The sequence below is a fragment of the Triturus cristatus genome, chromosome 11 (assembly GCF_964204655.1).
Source record: "Triturus cristatus chromosome 11, aTriCri1.1, whole genome shotgun sequence".
In the NCBI taxonomy this organism is placed as follows: Eukaryota; Metazoa; Chordata; class Amphibia; order Caudata; family Salamandridae; genus Triturus; species Triturus cristatus.
In genome coordinates, this window is record NC_140594.1 from 617,100,038 (window position 1) to 617,116,280 (window position 16,243).

The 16,243-nt window shown below is 46.8% G+C and overlaps 1 protein-coding gene across 8 annotated transcripts in view; it reads right to left on the bottom strand.

The window, feature by feature from the left end:
• BIN3 (bridging integrator 3) overlaps positions 1–16,243 on the bottom strand; it is a 179,490-nt gene that overhangs the window by 114,762 nt on the left and 48,485 nt on the right. For 7 of the 8 annotated variants that reach the window (XR_014970558.1, XR_014970559.1, XM_085634004.1 and 4 more), the window contains one exon: positions 1,012–1,060. Coding sequence is in view for 3 of the 8 variants with exons in the window: in XM_085634004.1 (XP_085490130.1) it covers positions 1,012–1,060 (49 nt within the window). In the remaining 5 variants the exon portion in view is untranslated. Of the gene's footprint in view, positions 1–1,011; positions 1,061–1,262; positions 1,416–16,243 lie in introns of those variants that run through there. The other variant, XM_085634009.1, reaches the window with a different exon arrangement.

The following is a 16,243-nucleotide window of genomic DNA, read 5'->3' on the forward strand; positions in this document are numbered from 1 at the left end:
ATTTTTGCACAGCTAACAACAAAACATGTAAGGGATGACATAAAGCAACAACACCTAGACCAGAAACAGAACAGCCAAAACTAAGAAACTAACAAATACGGCGACATGCACTCACCATGGGATCTCAGTTCCAAGAAAGAAGACCAGGAAACTGGAAGCAGACACAAAAGGCCTGGGTTGTACCCTACTGATAACCCAGTGAATAGGCAACTCTGTGCACAGGTGCAAGATAATCAAGACCATGCCACTTCAGTCACATACAGTAACTCCACGACTCCTTGCATTGTTCAAGAACTACTACAGGAGGAGCAACAAGAGCAAGCAGACAAGCAAATCTAGGACAACACACTGCCACCTGGCATGAGGACCAACCCACAGAAGAGGCAAAATCCACAGTAAACAAAGAATTAGATGGCAGATGCAGCAGTGTCAAATCAAAGTATGGTGCTAAAGAATCCCATGCCATTCATCAGCATACAAAAGGTCAAAGACAATCTAGCATTTTCAGGTGCCAGCTGCAGGAGAAGCAATCAGAGCAAGAATTCAAATTAGCCTCGCACCACCCACAACAGGACTCAGATGACACCCTGTTAGATGCTTGAGGGTCCGTCTACATCAGAGATGCAACGCACACAGAAAGCAAAGGCCACCCTGACAGCTGTAGGACCACCTAAAATCACAGTGGCACATTCAAATCCAGGTTGTATTAAAGCACACAAGCAGCAGGTAAGGGCACTCTGTAACAGCAGAGATGTAACTGAGTCCAATACCTTTGCAAGCACACCACCTCACAGGGGCAGCACTACCAGCAGAGATGCAATTTATCCAAGGCTGTCTCACCAAAAACACAACACACCAGGGACACCTTCCCACTTGTAGGGGCAGAAACCAAGATAGAAACACAGCCAAACCCAGGACAAACCACAAAAAATCATAGCAGGTCAATGACACTTCGCCATAAGGAAGCTCAACAGCCAGAGAAGGGATACAAGCCACGACAGATATACTTACATTCTTGGGCACAATCTGCTTCTTTGGCTGCCCGATCTTAAACGGAATCCTAAGAAAGAAGGGATAGAAAGTATTGTTTTTAAATGTGATTTATAAATAATATTTCATTTTATAGAAATATAATTTTCACACAAGTGGTAAATTAAATAAATAAGTGCAATGGATCTTACAAAACAAACAATCCCCCAAAGCAGATACTGGCCGAGATGAGAGACTGAGCATAACGGTGTAAACAGGAGATTGGAGCTCACCTTCATGGATTCTGCTCCAAAATGCTTTCAATACTGTATGTTTTAAGGTCACCCCAGTTCTCCATAACTCGTGTGTCCAGTTTCTGGGGCCCTCTGGTCTACACAGGGGTCAGGAGCAAGCAGGTACCCGAATGGAAGAATACCACACAGCACCTAAGTCTTCAAATGAGATGGTTAACACTTTCTGATCAGGAAACGATTCAGTCAGCGTCTCTTATAGATGTAACTGGTGGGTTTCTACAGCAAGTGTTCCATGGAAGACTGGGAGGGGTACAGCGGAGATAGCGATTGGAGCAGATTGGGAAATTCCATTTGGGAAAGGCAGGCAGTCTTTGTACAAACAGAAACCAATCTGATCTGCTGGGTTAATACGTGTTTTTGTTTACTACAGGGACAGTGAGTTAACTGAGCTTATGGGCTAGGCTTAGACATGCAGAGACTGTTTTACACATATGCAAAGTGCTCAGTTACATGTATGCAATATAGTATACTTCGTGCAAATGTTTATGGGATTAATGTGTGTGTATCCTCAAGTAGTCTGAGGGGGAAAAAATTCAGGTAAAAATATTAATTGAAAAAAATGAAAACTCACAATGGTCTCACTCTTTTAGCTTCTCTGAACTATTAAGACGAACACTGTAGGGAGAGCCTAACTTATCCACAAGTGCAACCCTTATCCTTTTTTTAAGCCGTCTTGGTAGGATTCCCAGCAATCAGCGGAGGTTTACTTCTACATGTCAAGATGGAACTATAACTGGAGCCGGTAAAGAGCATAGTAGAGGAGCAAAGGAGGATACTATTTTATTGACAATGTTTACCTTTTATTCCAGGTTAACAATAAGAGCCTGTGGCACCCAATGACTCCTGCAGCACACAGCAAGAAGTTATTTTCAGTTCCTGGCACCACAACATTAACAACACTTGAAATTCATGATGATTCTGATCTTTAATTCCTAAAAGGATTGGGGCGGGCGGTGCAGCATAGGAGGACAAATTGGCAGTGATTCTTCTCACTTGGACATGACGGTGGCACTCAACTCTGTTCAGTACTCAAACAAGTTGGCCATCAACATAAAATCTTTCCAGTTCACTGAACATAAGAAGCCATGGCACTTGACACACAGCCCGGCTGAAAAAATGGAAGAAACATACAAGGGACCATGAGACCCCAAATCTGACATGAAAGGGTATGGTCTGCTCGGACAGCCCCCTCAAGGATGCGGGTGGGCTGCAGAGTCCCAGTGGCCGGTTTCGGCATCGTCAGAGTGACCTGGGCACTGGAACCTACAGCACCATCGTGGGTTTCTCCTGGTAGGCCTTTGTGGAACTGTGAGTACTGTCAGAGTGTCAGTAGGGCACGGATGGTCGCCTGGAGGATGAAGGGGAGATGCTCTCGCTGCTTTGAACTTCCCAGGAACTGTTAGTATTCAATCATTTTTGGGGGGAGGGGGACTGGCATTGCATAAATGTTATTTCCATCAGTTGCTTTATTGCTTTTTGATGATCTTATCTTTACAGATTGTAGATAATACTGTGTAATGGGTATTGATTTACTGTGTAAGGAATGTTCCTTCAACCGGCTGGAGCAGCAGGGCGGAAAAGGGGTCCGAGCGCAGGGGAGGGGGCTGCTTGTGTGTTTTGGGCTTCAGCCTCCTAGCAAGGCATGAGAGGGGAGTTTTTCGTTTTTACATGACGGAATTTGCATGGATTATTCTTTATTCTTCTGGGCAAGGGGTGACAGGTGAAAGTTTAAAACCTGCCTCGTTCTGGGCAAGACAAGTTAGCGCTACTGCCCAAGGGGTGGGGGGTGTGGGAGGGAAATTGCGTTTTTACGGTATCACATGTTCGGGAACTTAATCACTGTTCTCATATGTTGATCTGGTATCTCCCTGTGCGGTGCCCTCTGAGAGTGCTAAGCACCGACTCGTTCTGGGGGTCTGAATAATGACGGGATCTGGTTTTGCATGACAATGGCGGATGATGTGTTTAAATTCATGACATGGAATGTCAGGGGCCTGCCCCAATTAGAACAAGCATTAAAAATGCAATAGGTCTCGCCTTTCATTAAGTTAAAGCCATTTGCTTTGCTATAGAATACCATTAGCAAAGCAAATGGCTTTAACTTAAAGGCGAGACCTATTGCATTTTCAATGCTTGTCTGGACTTGTGCCCTGCTAGTAACCTATCTCACTGCTTCCTAGGTGCCCTCTCCCTGCGGAACTGTGTCCTGCGCTCTCTACCTACGAAATAGAACACGCCCCTGTACCTTCTTCACACGCAGCACACAGCTCTTTGTTGTGCCGTGACACACCGAACAGCACACTTCTGTGGATGTCCTGCTGAAGCGCACACGACACCTCCCTTCATCTCCACCACTGCACAGGAGTCCTGGCTGTAATTCCACAAATGACACCCGGTGGCGTCTTCTGCGCCGCGCCAGTGCAGAGGTGGTATGTGCGCTTCTTTTGGGTGTCTTGAGCACATATGGTAAATTGAAATATTTTTTTCAAGTTAATACATATTTTCCGGACAAAAGAGCAGGGAAACACGATAAACCAGGGGGCAGCAACTGTCTCTGTGTTTCTGACTTCTGTTGTCAGAATAAAATGCAATCACTCGAAAATATTTCCAGTTAGTGAGTGTGCAAGACGGCAAAAAGAAGCGCACAGACCACTTCTGCTCTAGCGCAGCGCAGAATACTTCACCATCATTCGTCCCCGGAATGCCAGCACGTGAGCCCTCGCGCACCCTGCCGAGGGCACTTGACTACTCACACTTCCAACCAAAAAAATAATAATCCCCATTCACGTCCTCACCCACTGTTTGCACGGGGCTCATTTTCCGCACCCCACACGCGTGAGCATCTTTGTGCGTAGCCACCGACTCCGTTAGTGTCCGCCTCCCCTCCACATTCGGCACACGACACGTTCGTATCTCAGATGCACACTTGTGCGCCTCGGAAGGCACTTTACCGCATGTCTGCAGAGTAGAAACACCAGCTCTACACGGACACTCCTTGTCCGTGCAACGCCTGCCACCACCTGTAACCCGTGGCCTGTTACCTCTGCCGTGTGCCGCACACGGCCACCACCTCACAGGTGGCACCGATCACCGCACACATCTTTAAGACGGCCTGTTCCTTTGTTTAGCGCCTCTCTCCCCCTTGCAGCCGGACGGATGTGTGCACTAACATACCGTCGTGCACACGCCCCGCAGCATCAGTGCCGACTCCTGTTCTGAACTAGGGTGGCCTCACGTGCAAGCTTTAACTAGCTGGTCCCTGAGCGGCGTCTAGTCGCAGCTCCCACCGGACAGGTGCCTCTAGTCCCCCCGCTCTGTGCACGCTGTGTGCACGCCGCCCAAAGAGCAGCGAGGGACACTGTGCCAGGGTGCCTGGGGGCAGGCCACCGTCTGTGCCAGAGTAACCCGATCGGACACAGGAGGCTCCGCAAGTCATAAATAGCGCGCATGGTGCCCCCGGAAGAGCTCGGCCCGCCAGGACCCGGATGAGGCCCAGGGCCCTCCTACCTGCACGGCCACCACCCCTTTAGAACACCTACAACGCAGCACACACTGCACACCGACACCACGCCATGTCCTCAGAGTCAAGATCGCGTCACCCGTGAAGAGAAGAATGGAGAAAGTTATTAACCCACTGAGCCAGGCTGTGTGCAGGGAGGAGCGCGTCCTGTTCACAGCTGTGCCATAACACAACACATTACACCCCACATGCCTGCTTCCCAAGGCAGGAGGGGGGTCTATAGGGCAAACGCCAGGCAGGCCGTTGACCGACCCCCGGTTCGAATATCAGGCTAACTCAATGAGGGCAATGCCACAATGCGGTAATTACCCGACTGCCTTCAGGATCAGCAGCATTTCCACACGTGTGGGTAATACGGAGGGGTTTCCACAGTTCGCAGGCAGCAGATTTTAAACCTCTGCGACATTTCTGCTCACGACGAGGTCTTACCGCGTTTTTTACAATAATGCAACACCACCTAATTCCAAGTCAACAGAACGGGAGACATAAAAATGACAACAACAAAAAATCAAGGCACATTAAATAAGCGCGACCGAGCTGGGCACGAGCCGATGCAAATAAAAACAAGTGCAGCCAAAGACGACGGCCCTGACAATGTAAAGAAAAGAGTGCATATTGTCTTTTAAAGGACAGTGTGTAAAGCCGCCAGTAAAAGATCAAATCCCGGTGGGCGGGGCCAAAAGCAGACAGGGTGGCAACCCTCAGTGTAATGATTGCCTCCGGTGCAATCATTACACTGTGTTTTGCATCATCCATGACGCAAAATGACGAGCACCAATCAAAATTGGAGGCGGAGCCGCGACACAACTTCTGGAATCGTATCGATTCCAAGAAGCCCTCGTATGACGAGAGCAGCGCATGCGCTGCTTTCGCCAGGCCGAGACCTAAAAACGCTGTAGAGTGCTATCATGTTTCCACTGTTTTTCTGCAAGGAACGCATGTTTGGGCTTACCGCATTTCCAGTCACAGGAAAAGATGGAGGGGGCAACTTCACACCACCTCATATTCCCTTCTGCCGTACAGGACATCTGATTGACCAAGAAGGATGCTAGGTGATCCTATTTGGTACCCTAGATGAGCACGAGATGTGTTTTGTAAATGTTTACGCCCCTAATTCTGATTGTTCAGCCTATTACCCAGCTGTAATAGCACCGATAAAACCATACCTGGCAACTGAAATGATACTGGCAGGGAATTGTAATTGCATCCTTATTGGGTTACTTGACAGAACACCACCAAAGATTCACACCAAACCACACATTACGAAGACACTAACCGCTATGATGCATGGCCGAAGACTCCGACGTCTGGAGGGAAAGACATCCTGACACCAACACGTACTCCTGTTATACACCTGCGGCTGTGACATACAGTAGACTAGATTACTGTCTCTTGACATCCAAGCTAGCTCAAGATGTGAAGGACATTTCCTATTTGGCCCGTTACTTGTTTGATCATTCCCTGCTATTACTGTGCCTAGGTAAAAGGCGTAGCCATCCAGCTGTTCCGCTTTGGCATCTTAAGGCAGAGGCAGGGCTTTAAGTGGGCCGGGTCTCACCGGCGCGGACCACCGGCAGTTTTTTTAAGGGGGCCTCAAAACGGGTCTCTATCGGGCTCGGTTTTGTGCACTGGCACAGGCGGTCTGTTTTTTCCGGACTGCAGTGACAGCAGGCACATCGATGTGCGCGTGCTCACACTGCTCATTTCTCAATAGTGGAGAAGTTACGGCATAGCGTCATGCCAGGTGAGCATTGTAGGGGAAGGGAAATCCTTTAAAGAGAGTCATATTCTCTCTGGATTTCCCTTCTCTTTTTGAAACTCAGGAGCAGCAACATTGTTGTGGTGTCACCAGGGCATCGAGTGGAAGCTTTTTCAATATTATTTTCAAGCAATAGTTGCTGCTTATTTATCTTATGAAACTAACAACCATTGACAAAGCTAATAGTCCTGATTATTGTAGGTATGATGTTACTTGAATCATATATCTGGATGCAGTGACAGAAACAGCAAAATACAAGTCTGGTGGCCCACTAGGCCAAGCACAGATTTTCAGTTTATGTGTTTTTAAGCCACACCCTTAATTACATTGGCCACGCCCCTTTGAGAGACCCTACAGTTTTTTCATCCCACTTAAAGCCCTGGGCAGAAGCCCTCACGGACCCTAACGAAGCAGAGGTGAGGGAGGGATTATCTCACTACTTTACTGAACAAGCATTTGCAATGCAATAGGTCTCGCATTTGCGAGTGTTTGAGCTACTGGCATTCTAAATTACAATGCCTTTTATTTATGTTGGTTTTTAAAACAGATAAATAAAAGGCATGGTCATTTCCAATGGCAATTGCTTAAAATGTCGCAAATGCAAGACCTATTGCATTTCAAATGCTTGTGTTCATAGTAACCAAACACGAAGGTACCCAGCTCGATAATGAACTGTGTGGCTAATGAGGGGAATTCAGTTAATTCAATCAGCCCAGTGTTTGTCTTTCATACGAGGCTACGACTGCGCTGAAGATCTCTGGAGCTGGGGTCCAAGTGAATTAACGCTGCACATTTGATGGCATATTTATTGTGCGCCGAATCGGACATGATACCTATGATGTAGTTTTCTTTTTTCTCATGGATCATCCTGAATTATATCTTTATTTCATGGTTGGTTGAGGTATATGTAATACCAATAGTGAATGTAAAAACGCACATTGTTAACTGGAAGAGAGCAGGCTAAACTTCGATGTGAGCTATAGTCACAAAGCAAAACTGTTTAGTGGAAAAATAAATATTAGTTGTCTGGCGAATCTTGAGCTTACATTTAGTAGCTGTGTTTACCTATCGGACTACATCTCTCGTTGTCTTGCCAAGACAATTATATTGTGATCACGAAATCTATCTTTCTGTGCGGAAATCATTCTTTACCAACTGTATCACTGTCCCACCAAAAGGTAAGGGTGGGGTGGGGTGGGGGTTCAAAAGGGTGTGGTCTGTATAATTAAGGGCGTAGCTTGAACATGTGAACTACACTTTCCAAAGAGTGCCACCTTACCCACAAGTTTGCAGAGAATCACAAGTGCAACTGGCATTGCTTTGGGCACTCTACAGAGAGGCCATGAATCGGATGTCCATGTGGTCTGAACACCTTTTTGCCCGACTGTCACGCATTGAGAGAAACTCGCACTGGCTCACCTCAGTGGTGGCAGCTGTAATCACCTGGATGCAGGTCCAGCCCTTGCTGGGATAGCGCCCTGGGCAGAAAGATATGTGGCGCCCTTGCTGCTGCTGGGGCAGCAATGTGCCCCTTTCGTGTTCGCAGCTCAGTCCCTGTCTTAATACAGCAGTGACTGGTTTCTGAACCCCCTAACCCCCCTCCCAACTCACCTGAAGCCATGTTGTTTGCTGAGGGAAGGGGGTGGGGGGTTGGTGTGTGGCAGCAGTAGGTGAAAGGGAGATGGATTGGAAGGGCAACGAAGTGGGCTGCTTTGACAGAGTGTCAAAGCAGCACATGCAACATGTTGAAAACTATTAAAAGTGCTTCACGCTGAATCACTGGCACCGAACATTTCTGTGTTACATCACACGCTGGGATCTGTAGTGAGCAGCAGGTGGGGATTCACCGTTCACACCCCCTGTGCACCTCCCCAGGACACACTGGCTCTTACCGTCACTCGCTTCAGCCCAGGGTCCCAGACAGCTCAGCAGGGCGGGGAGGAGACAGGACACTGCCACCAGGGAGGCCATTACACAGGTGATTTTCACGACAGCAGCTCACTTCGGTCGGTGTTCGAATGTGCTCTAAGCCGGCTTCAGAGCAGGTGCAGCGAACTTGAGAAATGCACCAGATTGATAACTATTCTGGAGGGCCACGGCGAGCAGTCAGCAGCGAGCCCCGCAGCCTCAGCTCTGCGATCTGCGAGTGCAGGGCCATGTGCGAGGTGGGGGCGCGCCAGGCTTCCTTCTGCTGGGGGTGGGCGGTGGGTTTGGCCTTAGCAGGGAGCGTGTTTGCACAGGCTTGTTTGTACCTGCCTACCTGTTGCTAGAAGAGAGAGCTGGGGGGCTCGGGGCGGGCCTGTGCGGGAGGTAGAGGATTCCGCTGCGTTTACATAACCTTGTTTGCCTCAATAAAATCACACCGCCATCAATGTATGATCAATATACGAAAAATGAGACCAGTATCTCTTCCATGTGCAACAAACCTCGCCTGCCTCCTCTCAGAGAAAACTAAGTCGCTCACATTCACCCAGCAAATGAAAACAAGCCGATCCTCAGGCAGAGATAGCTTGTCGGCAACAGCTTTTCAACACTGCTGCCCCGAGCGTCGCATTGTATGTTAACCGAGACGATAAAAAAAAAAGCTGTTGCCATTGTGAAAAAACTATAGTGCTTACCAACTCAGTGTAACGCCGCAAGTAAAAGATCCAGTCGTGATTGGCCGTTACAAAAGGAGACTGGGCGGTAACAAGGAGGGTCTAAGAAGCCTCATTCTCAGTGGGAAGCCAGCATTTATCATGGACGATGACGTCAGCCAATGAAATATATTGGCGGGGCTTCCACAACACTTCTAAAAAAAAATACCCTAATACAGCATGCCTCGCAAAGCGAGCAGCGGATGCACTGCAACGCTAGGCGACACCTAAAAATGGGGCAGCACGGAGAGAAGGGCCCTTGAATGGGATGCAATAAAGGTAGTCATTAGCGGTATATGGCTCAAGACCTCATATTGCGTTTAAAGGCAACTGGAATGAGACCTAGGCTGCCAGGAATTCTATTTAGCCGAATAAGAAAAGTAGCTTTCAACCCGACCATCAAAGATTAGAGGAATGGAGACAAATCCGTAAAGACCTATTAGACAACTGGTGTAGGTTGGAGAAAACACTCACACAGCATACAGCCAGCGGTTGCACATAGTGGGCGACAAAACAGGAGCACTGTTGGCCTGTTGGTTAAAACAAAAGAAAAGGGAACGGATCCTGTTACTCCGGAATAAAGGGGGTACCCTAGTCAATTCTCAGCTCGCCATTAATTACGTTTTCCGGGCCCATCTTGCCACAACATACATTGCGTGGGGGATGACATAAGTGACCAAGGAGTCGCCTTCCTAGACGGAATAGACCTTCCATGTCTCTCTGAAACAGATAGAACCTCATTGGAGGGGCATTACTTGCAAAGAGATCCTCACCGCCATTAAAAAAAACTCAACACTGCAAAATCACCTGGAGGCAATGGCCTCCCGGATCAATTTTATCAACAATGTAAAGTCCTGGCCAGGTACAAGCTACTGGAGGTATATCAGGAAGCTCTTCAGAAGGGATGCTTCTCTCTGAGAGAAGCCCTTGTAATGTTGATCCCCAAGCCGAGAAAGGACCCACTGGACGCCTCCTCCTACTGGCTGATCTCACTTTTAAATATTGATGTAGCAATCCTAAGCAGCATCTTAGCGGCCCGATTATTACCACACCTCCCAGCCTTCACCCATGATGACTAATGTGGTTTCATACCATGGAGAAGCACTATGTACAACCTTAGGCGCCTGTCCCATACATACCATGTTACACACCAGAAAAACAGCAACTATGCTCTGGCTTTTTTAGACGTTCAATTCTGTAAACTGGGAATACCTATGGCAAGTACTCATTAAAGTAGGGCTCGGCCCCCCAATATGTAGCCTTGATTTAACTACTTTATACAGATCTGGGAGTCAGGGAAAATATGGGGGATATAATCTCCAGCAAATTCCCATTGTATAGAGGCACACGCCAGAGCTGCCATCTATCACCCCTCCTATTTGCACTGGTTATGGAGCATCTGGTAGTGTTGACAAAGCAGGTACAGTAAGCCAATGTGATCTCCTTATATCCAGACTATGCCATAGTATTTCTGAGGAGCACGGAATATTCTGTTCTTTTAGTTCTAAATGTCCTACAAAATGTTTGGAGAAACCTCGGGCCTGTATGTTAACAATAAAAAGTCCTTGCTCCCCCTGTTGGGATGGTTGGCCTGCGTTCCGACCGTGGGTCTTTCTCAGATGAAACTCCCCATGGGGAACAGAGGGGATACGCTATTTGGGTGTCCGGTTAGCCTATATGGAACAAACTTTTCTGGAGTTTAATTTTGGTAGAGTATTGGAAGAACTCACTGCCTTGGTTCGGTTTTTGGATAGATCTCCCTCTATCCTTGATGGGCAGGGCTGCAGTTGTAAAAATGCTGGTCCTCCCCAGGTGTCTGTATGCAATACAGGCCATGTTCTATGACATCCCCTGGCATTACTTAATCGAACTTGACCGCCTGAGTGTAGACCTCCTGTGGCTCAGAAGAGGAAGCGAGTGGGACTGGCTATGCTTAATCAGACGTGGGATGGGGAGGAATGGAGATACCTAAAATAGAATTTTACTACTTGTCAGCTCACTTACAACATGCCATCAACTAGCTAGACCCAGCAGATAATTGGGAGAAGAGACTTCTGAGTGACTCCCACGGGGGACAGTCGCTTCCCTTTCTACTCTGAGCAGGGCTCGAGTCCCACCAGATATGCCCTTTATCATACGACAGGTATGAGGAATATGGGAACTAACAGTCAAGAGTGTAGTGTGTTGCACCCTGGATGCAAGGGATATGCTGTTATGGAATCTTAAACCATTTGCACACATTGAGGATGTAATGTCCGTGCCTCTACAACGCTGTCCAAACAATGAATGCATCTTAACAATGCATTTGTTTACTACACATGCCTTTACCACGCAATCTTGTGGTAAAGGCATGACTGGTAAAAGGATATGTGTGGTAAAGATCACACCCCAGCCCCCCTGCCCTGAGCCCTAAAAACAACCAGACCCCCCCCCGATCCCTAAACACAACCCCGACTGCTTGAGCCTTAAAAACAACCCCACCCTAAAAACATCCGACAACCCCTCCGCCCTAAAAACAACCCTAATTACCCCCGAGCCCTGAAAACAACCTGACCCCCAGCCCTGAAAACTACCCCTACCCATCAAAATTACCCCCCACAACCCCAAAACCACAACAAAAAATGTACCAGTCCACGTCTCGCAATCCTTCCTCTTCCTGTGTCCGCCCATCTAGACCATGCACTGCCTTAACCATGGATATGTGTGGACTCTTAACACTGGCATGAGGGCGTAGACCGATTTCACTGCTCTAACAAGCTCTTCGGATAGATTTTCCAAAAATCATACCAAAAGCTCAAACTAGATGGGAGGTAGTCCTAGGAGAACCCATGTCTGCTCGGACAAGGGAAAAAGTACACACAGGAGTGAAAACAGTTAGCTCAAACTCACAGTTTAAATTGATCCAATTTAACTTCACGCACCAGGCATACCTGTTCCCAAAAATCTTACATAACTTTTACACCACCCGATCGGCCGACTGCCCCGCTGTGGACACCCTATGTCAGATTTTTGACATGTGGTGTGGCACTGCCCCTTATTGGCGCAGTACTGGAAAGATATAGTCACAAGTCTTAATGCGGCCACCGGTTGGGACATACACCCTACAACCCACACTGTATTAGGCCTGATCCCCATTCTGAACAACAAGAAACTAAGGGACTGATTTAGATCTTTGCAGATGGGTTACTCCGTCACATCGGTGAAAAATCCCATCCGCCGAAATATAAATTCCATACGATATAATGGGATTTATATTTCAGCGGATGGGGTATTAGTCAGCGTTTTGATGTAGTAACCCGTCTGCCAAGATCTAAACCAGGTCCTAAGTAGGAAGTTACTGACAATGGGGATCCTACTCGCAAAAGGACGGATCGCCATAAAATGGCTGGAGTCCTCTCCCTCACGGTATTTTGGCTGTGGAATATTTCAGAACAGGTAGTGGCAGAAGAAGTGCAAATGAAACATGTGAGGCGAGATGAAAAACTAATGGATGATTGGTCTGTGTGGGTGGCAATGTTAGCTGATTTCCAAGATACCCCAGATTCTGGTTTGAGTACGAAAGGAGAGATCAGTGTGGAATTGATCCCTTAACCTAGACTGAGCTGGCTTCTGGAGGAACGAAAAATGACGTCCACTTGGGAGACTGAACAGAGTTTTACACAGCAGAGACCATTACATGAAAACCTGCATATGATTTATGTGTGATCCAAGCCCGCCCAGGGCGGGAGCAACAAGCAATGTATGAGGTAACTGGTTAGAGCCTTTTGGGGCAGGATTGCTATATCGCGTTGCCATCTCACTGGGTAGCAGTCGACAGTTTATTATGTACAATTGAGAGGAGTGGAGCTGTTCGGAAACTGTTCATTTTATTGTACGCAATGTTGGTGGACATGTTGATGTTTTTCATGATGTCATATTTGTCCTGTGAAAATGCATTCAATTTTTATGTTTTTTTAAAGAAGCTTTTTGCTGAAGGCAATTTTGGCAGGTATTGTGAGAAACCGTCAGCCTCCTCCACAGTGTGTGCTGAGTAAGGACTTGTGTTTAGTATGTCCCTCACATTACCCACCAAGTGAAATTGTGACAGTCGTATTGTCTCACCAGACTCGGTCTCAGGACTTTCCTGGCCTGCTCTGCTCATTAATGAAGATATTTATTTATTTGACAAGAGCACACCGACATTTGGTAGAGAACTTAAAGTAGAGACGATGATTTGACCATTTGCAAATAGATGCGGATGTGTGAGAGGTGATCAGCGCAACAGATCATCATACAGATGTGTAACACAATATAGCCCCAAATGGACTTGGGTTACATTTTGAATGTGTTTCTCTTCCATCTCATTGGATTGCTTTTTAGACTGGTTTTAAGGTCGATATGCACAAATACTTCTTAAGGGAAGAAAAGAAGGGACTGAAACAAGCCTAAAAAACATGTGGAGAAGACACAAACATGTAAAAGTACCACAGGTTAATTGTAAGGGGATAAGATAATATGTTCTTCATATTTCCTTGCTTTCTTCCAACATTAATCAACTATCCTCACTTTTTGTTATGCACGCTGTCTGCGCGGACAACAGTGGTATTCAGAGCTCTCCGGTCTAAAAGGTGCCTGGCACCGACTGATCCACTTTAATCCTAATGGCAGAGAAGATGGTACTACATTATATACAGTGATGCCCTTTTGAAAGAAGTGGGGTATACTATTGAACATCATTACTTTAATAAGTCAACGACTAACAAAGCAGACCTTTTTATGATTCATTCTCATTCCCAGGGAGAATGTTCCTTTTAAAACTATAAATTCACTGGATTTTTCACTCATCTACGTCCTACTTGCTATAAAACGTGTTCTTTCCATCTTTATTAGGGCAATTCTTATAATGGAACATATTGAATACATTTTGCTTTGCAATGTTTCATATTTTATGATAATTTTTACTAATTTTCTTAAGGAGATCTCATAAAAATGGGTGGCAACATATGTGCTTACAGAAAGCTATGTAAACCGAATGCTGGCGACTGAAAGAACATTTTGAGAGTCTCATAGTTACAAGAAATGCCCACTGCAAGAACGTCAAAGAGGACTTCCTCATGTTCACAGGATTGAAGTTTCAGTTTCAACAAAACTGCTCCCTGATGAGTGAAGTAAGCTCCTATAGCTTAACTTCTGCAGCTGCGCAAACCTTTGGGAGTCCATTGATCTCAAGAGCGGTCCAAGATTTCAGTCTTCCTCAGAATGAGCTCTGGGTCCTCAGAAATTGGCCTTGTCCTGCCTGCCAGCGCCTGCTCTCATTTATTTGTGGTGCCTCATTCGGAGATGAATTAAGTTGTGGCACTATTTGTCAGAGAGTAGAGTTTGAGGAGCTACATTTGGGCTCCCTGAAGAAAACCCTACTAATTTTGGCAGCCTTCTTTCAATGGTCCACTCCCACAGAGACATCTTGAGAACTTGCATTGCTATAGCCCACTTGCTGGGCACTTCTCCAGAAAACAAGCCTAACTGCAAATCCTCATTCCACAAATACCCCGGCACCTGGGTAACCATTTGGTGAGCATGAGGTAGAATTTGTGAACCTTTGAAACCCTCTATTTGTGGATTCGAAATATTTCAGCTGGCCTGTAGACAATTTTACATAGACTTGCACTTCCTCATCAAAGGAAAACAAAGAATGCAAGCTGAGAAAGGGGCCTGTATCCTACCAAGTACTCGGGCGTAAAATGATTATGGACATTTTTTTAAATTGTATTACCATCTACTGCTATTATTGTTTGATTACCCCAGGGGACTCAATACCCCTTGTGGGTTAGCTCATTTCTTCTTTAGTCGAAATATCCATTTTCAATTCATGCACAGTTGGCCCGTTCCCTTGTTCAAGATTGTGCCCCTTGGCGTCTCTCTCTAACTCCGACAAACTTAACTGCTTTCAAAGGGCATTTGCCTGGAGCTCGAGACACCAACGTAGGAGAGCTGTGAAAGTAAGGTTGCCTTTTTCTACCCCTAGCAGGGAGCTGACCTACAGTTCTGGGCCTCCAAGGACTACGATTCTATCAGACCCAGGATTCTTCGCAGTCACCCCCTAATCCACCTCTCTGACTTCTTTCCCTAGACTGTCCTGCTTGCTCACTATTGGTCGATTAAGCACATACAGCCGGCCTGCCATGACCCGCTACTGCAGAGCCTTAGGAGATACTAAGGTATTGGGGGAAGACCATGTGATCCTAGGGGTGCTTCCTCCTTTACTCTCCTTCCCTAGTCATTCTTTTGCATTTCGCTTGCCAACCCTGCTTAGAAGCAGCTTACGGACTGTATAGCGCTCTAAATAAATAATTAAATATCATATAAAATAACACAGGGTAGTGCCATATAGAACAACATGTTCTTCCCTTGTTGTTACAACTCATATCCCACACGTAAATCTCCTCCTCCAGCATAGCCTTTGCTTGAGAGAGTAAGGCTGTATGCTGTCTGCAGGCTGGAAGCACAACGGTTTAGGAGGGTAGATGCGCTACTTATCTAACTCCTGCTGCGATATGGCTTCACTTCCAAGGGTAGGTTGATATGAGCAAAGGGAGGGAGCTAGAGTCAGCCTGGAAGTCATTATGCATAGGAGGCGCCTTAAATTGGTTGGGTTTCAATTCGTTCAGGAGAAGCCCACAGCACTGACGGCCCTCGTCTTGAGGTGGGCAGCCCCTTCTGCACGGCCTGAGCATATTTAGTGTTGTTCAATCGCTGGGCAAGAGTGGGATAGGATTCCTGGAGGCTTCTATGGTATACGGAACGGTAACCACTGGGATTAAACTGCCCCTCTATGAAGGGGTAGACATGACCAGGAACATTGGTAGGCAGACAGAGGTCCCATAGAATAAGCAAGTGGGGCCATGCTGAGAATGATGCCATGGAGTAGAAACTCTGCAGGTGGGTAGGTGGTAGGTAGGGTAGAAAAGTTAACTCCATACTTTGCCTTAGGTAGGAGGAAGCCACATAAGGATGGGCAAACAGCCTTTATAGACAACAGAAGGCTCGGCCCAGGGCACTGTAAACC